Below are 7,820 nucleotides of genomic sequence, written 5' to 3' on the forward strand. Positions count from 1 at the left end.
GGGTAGGGGGTCACGGTGGACCAGGCGCTCGGGGGGAGCTCGCTCCGAGCTCGTGGGGGGTTCCGGGCAGAGCCGCGAGCAAGCCATAAACACGGCGACCGACATGGGGAGGGCCAGCGGGTCGGGCCGGGTCCGTGGCGCAGCCAGCCGAGGGCACGGCGCGCGGCCCCGGGGGACCGCCCCGGGACGGGCAGTGAGGAACGGGGGAGAAGGGGGGGGTAGCTGTTTGCGAGAAGCGTTCTAATACATGAACAATGCATGCCGCATGCCGCCGCCAGGGAGGTGCCTGCTGCTGGCCCTACCCCGCCCCCACGACCGGTAACCACCACCGCCGCACCTTCCCCGGCCTTGGCCGTGCCGCCCGCGAAGCGCGCTTTAAACAGCGACGCGCGACGACCCGCTTTTACTTTTTCAATGCCGCGCGGCTCTGGCGTGTCCCCCCTCTCCTGCCCTGCCCCCGCCGCCGGCCCGCGTGTGCGCTATGGCGACACGTCCAGCCGTGTCCGGCTTCCCCCCCCACGGGCGTCCCGCCCCGCCCCGTCAGGACCGCTGCTTAAAAATAGATTGGGTGGTCCCCTCCGCGCACCCCCACAACCCATACCCCACCTGCTGGGGCGCGGTGCTGCTGGCGACCCGACCCACCCCCCTATCCGGAGCGATCTAGCAAGTCGCGCTCCTTCCGTTATATATACACCCCGGCGCATTTGGCGCACAAAAGTGTTGCGGATAAACTGCGCTCAATAAGCCGCCCCCTCCTGCCCCCGGGCGGCGGCGGCGGCGGGGTCCTTAAAGCCCCAGCCCGCGCCGGGTCCAGCTGATCCCCTGCCAGAGCCGCAGAGAGCGCACCCTCCTCCTCCCCCGCTCCGTCGACACGTTCTCCGACACACCGTTCGGGTGGGCCCGCGAGCGTCCGCAAGAGAGGCTCTGCCGGGATGATCCCGGGGTCAAGCGAGCGAGCGACGACAGCCCCGGCGAGAAACAAACTGCGAGCGATATAGAGCCCCCCCCCCCCTTCCTCTCCTCCCCCGAGCCACCCCCGAAGGAGCGCAGGGGTGCGATTCGGCGGCGCCGGGGGTCTCGGCGGAACAGATCCATCAACCAATCAAGGCCCATCTTTCGCTCCTTCTCGCCCATCACCCCCTGTGATGGGCCCCGCCGACCCCGCCGCGGTGGTGGCCGGTGGTGCGGGGGGAAGGTGGGCGGCGGCGGGGGGCTCGAGACTGATTCAGTGTCGACCCGCAACGACATTAGGGTCGCAGGGGTGGTGATGGTGCAGAGGACTCTCCACAGGGCTGTGTGAGCGCTGTTGCCCCCCGCAGGTCCGGTCGGGAGCGGAGCGCCCGCCCGGTCGTCGGGGGCGGCGATCAAATTTTCAAACCTCAATCACACAACGCCAAAGTTTATATACGATTGTCGGGGCCGGCGGCGATACTGTGATGACTTTGTCTGCCCTTGGGGTGCGATGGGCTTAAATATGGAATATGTGCCCGCAGTTTGACGGACGTGCGCTGTGTGTGTGTGTAAGTGTGTGTGTGTAAGTGTGTGTGTAAGTGTGTGTGTGCGCGCGCGCGCGTGGACGCGTGGGTGTGTCCACGGGACCGGAGGGGTGGAGGGTGGCTCGAGGCGCGAGATAGTAACGTGTATCATTCATCATGGCGGGTGAGAGGCGAGGCTTTCCCTCCAAGGGCCGCGCCGCGGCGCCACCCCCGTGCCGCCCCCGCGCCACAATGGCGCGCCCCTCAGCTGTCCTTCGCACCGCGAGCGGGGCGGCAGGTCCTCGTGAAAGATATTCGCGTCGATGTTGCCCGCCACACGAGAAAGGGGCTCGTACGAATGTTACAGGCGTGTGATTTGTGTCCTTTTTGTTTCTTAAGGCGAACATCATTTTTATTAAAGCGACGAAAAATCTCACCACGGTAAAAATGATGTTTCATTTTTTGAGGGAAAAAGGGAAAACTTCGAGAGACTCCATTGGGAAAATGTGAGATTTTTTCCTCATTGTTAGAGAGGATTCCTCATTATCTGAGACCTGATGGGAGAAGTTTTCCTCAAATGTGGAAGTTCTTCAAAGTTTTACGGTTTTCCTGAAAAAATGAGACATTGTCTTTACCGTGACCTTTTCTATATTCGCCGAGAGAAAGCATCAAAAGCCAATCGCGATTGAGCTCACTCTGAACATTTTAGAGGCGATGATGAAAATAAATCAATTTTCGCACCATTTCCCATATTTTCCTGCATGTAACAAGCAGCTGTCAGCTGTCTACTTTTAGCAGACGCATAAATCAATTTTTAACCAGGGGTCCATAACTTAACGCATAAGCGAATTTTGGGTTAGGTTAGGTTCGTAAACGGCTTGCGTTATTGGCGTTATCGATCTTATGACTTATTCCCCTGCACATTTCTGCAATTTCTTTATATGCATAACGCTTTTAACTAGTCAATAACGCGAGATATTGATCATAACGTTTAGCTTAAATGTTAAGTTATGGACCCCTGTTTTTAACGATGATTCCAAGCCTCCTTCCCTACCAGCTCCAGCCCCCTGTCACCCTCCTTCTACGCCACAGGGCTGTCAACGAAGCATCACCGCATCTCTGGCGTGACGAGGCGCGGCGCACACCTGCAGGCAGTCACTGTGAAAAATTGTCGTACCGGGTACAGGAAAATTTTCCATGGAAGAAGTCGTACAAGTACAATCTAAAATTGTACAATTTACTAGCCCTATGTATCGACTTGGAATCGAATATCGAGCGACAGTGGGAGGTTGTACATGTACGACTCGTATTGTAACTGGCAAATTACAAAATATATCGTACTTGTACAAATATATTTCTCACAGTGGTGTGAAGGGAATAGGAAATGTGATATGCAGGGGTAGGACATATGTATGTAGCCACGATCAGTACTTTTTGCATTCATCAAAGAGTGCTTTGGCAATTGCAAAGTACATGCTATATTTGTAGTCTACAAAGCCGAAAAAAATAGAATCAACACGTGTGAAAAATACGTGTACGGGTTAAAAGAAAATGTTCTATGATGTGTTTCGTAAAATTCAAATTTTGAGTTGTATAATTTCAGGCTACGCTTATAGACGTAATTTATTTGCGAGCAACAATGGGTTTTCGTAGATTCACACAAAATTTTGAAAATCGAAATTACAAAACATTTTGTAAATTTCCACAAAAGTGACGAGTGGATCTCGAACCTAAAAGGCCCCCCTTTCAGACAGAAGGATGACAAGAGGCCCTGATGGTCCTTCTCTAGGACGACCGCTGAGTCCGCAACTGTGGTGCGTAGGAATAAGTCCCCGCTGGAGGAGCAGACAGACGGGGATTTAACTTTGTGGCGGGTTAGTTTTAAATATCTCCTTTGCGACGAGTAAACTTTTCACCCAGTCTCCTTCCCCGACGCGACATTTGGATATTCATCAGTCAGGAAGATGATAACATCGCCAAAGAAGTGGCAGCGGCAGCAGTGTCTTAATGAGCCAACGCAGGGCGAGTTCTCTATTGCGTCACACAGCTGTAGTAGAGGCCAAGTGGGCTGGGCTACGAGGCCAGCTTGTACACGGCCAGAACAATTTCTAATTTTTGATGGGAAATGGGAAAGTTTTGATATACTTCTGCAGCTTGCGAAAAACTCATCGAAAAGGGCAGACCCCCTCAAAATCTAAGGAGTATTCATCAGAATATTTTTTCAAATTTTTCCCTTTTTCCTGAAAAAAATTATGACAAATAGACATAATTTTTACCGTGCAGAGGTGCAGCCGTATATCAGTCCAAGCCAAGACCAGATTAGAAAGCTATGCCGGCAGCTGCAGCTGAGGAGGGCGCGCCAGGGGGGCAGCTGCAGATGCCGGGGGGAGCGTACCTCATCATCAGAACTGCTTGTTTGGCGTCAAGGAATGCTGTCGGAGAGGTCGGGCCGCCTCTTTATGTTGTTGTAGTCCCTGTCGTGAATCAGAGCGAGAAGGACGAGCGGGGGTAGGAGAGGGGGGGGGGGACTAATCCGGGTCACACCGCGCACAGGCCCCGCCAGGGCCGCATACTGCTGGGGCGGGGTCCGACAAGGCAGGCAAGCAAGCGACAAGACGAGAGAGAGGGAGGGAGAGCGAGAGCGAGAGAGAGGGAGGGAGAGCGAGAGCGAGAGAGAGCAAAGCAGCGCGCTTTATCGCAGCGTCGCATCGCCCCTTGGATGACACTCACTCGATTATGTTGGCGAAATAAAGAAAGAGAAAGAGGAAAAGGGTAGGGGGGGGGGGTGAGAAGAAAGAGGAGCAAGAAACAAGGGCTGTATCGTAGCCGGCCGGGTTGGGCCTCCCATCTCCTCCTTTTCCTACCACCACCACCACCACCACCATCCCACGCTGTGACGCAACAAGATAAAGCATTTCCCGCCGCAAAGACGGATAACGACTCACCAAACCACATTATTTAAATGTCCCACGTCCCGCGTGCTGTCACCGCTTGCACACGTAGGGACGAACGAGCACACATATGCACGCACACACTCACGTTGTGACAAATCTTTTCGTGTGTCCCAGCTAGATAGAGTTGTGTCATTAACTACTTTTGTAAATTAGTAGTTATTTAAAATTAAATTAGCAAATATCACACAGAGCGATATTGAATATCGCCCCTAGAGTCATTCATTAGGCGTTCAACAAGAGTGACCGTGGCCGAGATGTTTCAGCGCGATGTTTTAGTGATACGGATACGGATACAGAACAGCCGATGTCACTTTTATTGAGCGATGCAGATATCACGTTGTTCTCTAATAGAGACTACGGGCAATGTAAAAAAAACAACCAAAAAAACAGTCACTGAATTTGAACGAGAAACATGGTCCTTACGTTTACAGTGTATTAACTGCACACAAGTCCACGGATTTACAAAGACTCAATGCTCAAAGAGTGCGTTGCTCTCGGGCTGCTTATCACCAACGACGTACCTGCTCGGTAAGTAGTCCATTCGGGCAGTCCTTCAGGAATCCTTTGTGCCTGGAACAAACAAGCAAATTGGCGATTAGACTACACTGCTTCGACGCGATACCGCCACCCCCCTTTCCCCCTCTTCCTCAGAAGACGCCACGTCCTTCAGAGGGGACACTTTCTGCCGCCGTACTTCGTAGAAACAGAGATACGGGGCTTCGCTCCGTTCGGTCCCTCTCGCTCCAGCGCCCTAATGTGTCTGGGACCTTATTTCCACCGTGAACCGGCAACTGGCTGCCTCTGGACTCGAAGGCGATATTGTTTCTTTGTTCAAAGACTGTTGCTGCTGGGAGGAAACCCTATCTAACCTGCGAAAACAAATACAAAACTGCACAAGACCTTTCACTGTGAAAAATAGTCGGTAGGTTTAGCGGAAAAATTCCCATAATGTATGTGTCGTAAAATTACAATTTAAAATTGTAAATGTGTAAATGTACAAGCACTTCCTATCGACTTGGAATTACTTGACAAGAAAAAAATGGGCTGTCACAAGATTTCAACATAGATACATATGTATGAATGTTTAAGTGTAAAAGTTGCCCTATCAGAACGCGCAATTATATCTTTTATTTGCAGTGATATTGGAGTCGAGCGGATGGCTGAGCGGAGGAAGCGGAGGAGCGGAGCCAGTAATTGGCCGGACACGGTGCGTGGCGCGGCGCGCCGCCGAGGGACGGATAAATCAGTCACAAACGGAAGTCCTTTTGCCGCTCCTCGTGCACCGACCGTGAGGCACGCTATGCCACGCCACAGTCTTGCCAAAACAGGCTGGCAAAACATTTTTCTCTGAGCGCTTGCACCAACCCCTCCCCTCCGAGTTCTCCTCCATCCCCCTGCTTCCCTCGTTTTACTCTTTCCACTCTGCCACTTTGATTGATCGTGGTGGAAGCACACGCAGGGACTATGTGCCGAGGAGAAGTAGTAAGGAGAGAGAAAGAGACAAACAAAGACAAGCAGACAGAGACAGAGTGAAAGGGCGGGAGAAAAGGAGAGAAGACAGAGATGGAGAGAAGAGAGAGATGGAGAGAAGGGTCTGCTAAAGTCTGCATGGATAGGAAGTCTAGGAAGCCACCACCGCGCAAACCTCCTTTATTGCTCGACCTCAAACAGCCTCAACTATTACGTTCACACTGTTCACGCACTTGTAAATGCTAGAGTCTAGATTTCTTGCTCTCGGGAGGGCGAGATCAGTGACTCAAAAAATATCACTCACCTGAGAGCAAGATTGTATTTTCTCACTCTTACTTGAGTCATAATTTACGGTCCTCGTCTGAGGGTGAGGTCCCTCAGTGCAATTGGGTGAGGTCAGGGAAATCCGGGAAATCTCATACACTCTCTTAAAGAGAGAATTCAGCGCATATGACTCAAATAGGGCGAACCTAAAAGTCCTCGCTTTGAAGGGGTAGGGGAGATCTGAGGCTGTGTGGCACGGATGGACGGGGGTGGACCGCTTCCGCGCCCACTATACATCTGGATGACGTCATGCATACTGCCTCTTTACTATACCACTCGCTGCATGAGAGCTCTCAGTACTCAGTACAAGCAATATGAAAAAGTTGTAATGACTTGTTTATTTATTTATTGCCTCAGCTTATTGGTCCCATGAGCTAAAAGCTCGCATTAAGGGACAATACAAAATTTGTTAGAACATGAACATGTCTTTGTAGTTTTAGTTGAGTAAAAAAAAAAAGTATCATCAGCTAAAAACGTGATAATAAAAATTACTCTCTAAACACCAAGTTATCGAAATATAACTACGAAAACTATAGAGTACCGATGAATCCTTACGCTGGGATAATGAACACCAAAATGAGGACCCATTGTGATCGCGACGACGGTTATTAATAAGAGCGCAGCATCGTCAGCGAGGCGAGGCGACGAAGCGATAGCTGGGCGAGAAGCACTCACCCCCCAATATCGCAAACACAATGAAGAAAACGGAGAAATAATCTGTTGGTCCAGGGGCGCGCGGCGCCGTGCCTCCTCGCCATCCTCTCCAATTAGAGCAGGGGCCGGGCCGGGGGGCGAGCGCGGCAGTACCCGGGGGACGAGGCGAGGCGGAGCGCGGGAGATATAATGAGACGCAGTGAGGCAAGAGAGCGCCTACACCACCGCGACCTCTCACCAGCCTCAACACGACACACAAATGAAATCAAGATCAAGAGATGCTGCTCGGGAGCGACCGCGAAACTTCGACCATCAGGCAAAATGTGTTCGCTTCAGCGGCCTGACGCGACCGGGAGCACAACGTGGGCCATGCGATAGGATGGTAGTGTATAGGCTGACCCTTGCTCTGCTGTGGTGGGCCAGCAGCAACCACCCCGGGAGGCCCAACCCCCTACAAGGGTCCAGAGAGAGGCCCTATGGTCTCTGTTGATAAGGTGCCATGCTGCTGAGCTGTGGCACATGAGCAGAGTTTGCTCTAATGCACGCACCCACGTCCGCGTGTGTGTGTGTGTTTGCCTGTGTGTGTGGCAACCTCTCCACCTGCCTGCCTGTCGGATCTTGGGCACACAGAGGCCGCTTTCGCTCCTTGGGTCTGGCTGGGCCAGCCTGACAGACTCCCCCATCACCGCGTCACCTTTCCTACCCGTCACTCTCTACCACTCATAGCAGCGGCATCAGGAGGCGAACGTCAAAAGGAGCCATGGCAGCGGTCGCAAACATGGCTAGTAGACCCCCCCCCCCTCTTTGAGTCTGATGATGCATACAGGTGGTGGCAGCTCAGCAACCAGGCCTGAGACCGGCCATAATAAGGCGCACAGTGATTTAATGCCGATGAAGCAATTCCAATTTCAGACATTGGGGCGGGTGCAGAGGAGAGGGGGGG

The 7,820-nt window shown here is 52.7% G+C and overlaps 1 protein-coding gene across 1 annotated transcript in view; it reads right to left on the reverse strand.

Annotated features, from left to right (window-relative positions):
• The window catches only part of LOC113210780 (frequenin-1), a gene marked incomplete at its 5' end in the record, with an annotated part of 33,854 nt that overhangs the window by 17,308 nt on the left and 8,726 nt on the right, over positions 1-7,820 (reverse strand). Inside the window, 1 exon segment of the mRNA XM_052266164.1 lies at positions 4,951-4,999. Coding sequence (XP_052122124.1) covers positions 4,951-4,999 — 49 coding nt within the window.

Source organism: Frankliniella occidentalis, unplaced genomic scaffold (assembly GCF_000697945.3).
Source record: "Frankliniella occidentalis isolate FOCC.00 unplaced genomic scaffold, Focc_3.1 Scaffold36, whole genome shotgun sequence".
Lineage (NCBI taxonomy): Eukaryota > Metazoa > Arthropoda > Insecta > Thysanoptera > Thripidae > Frankliniella > Frankliniella occidentalis.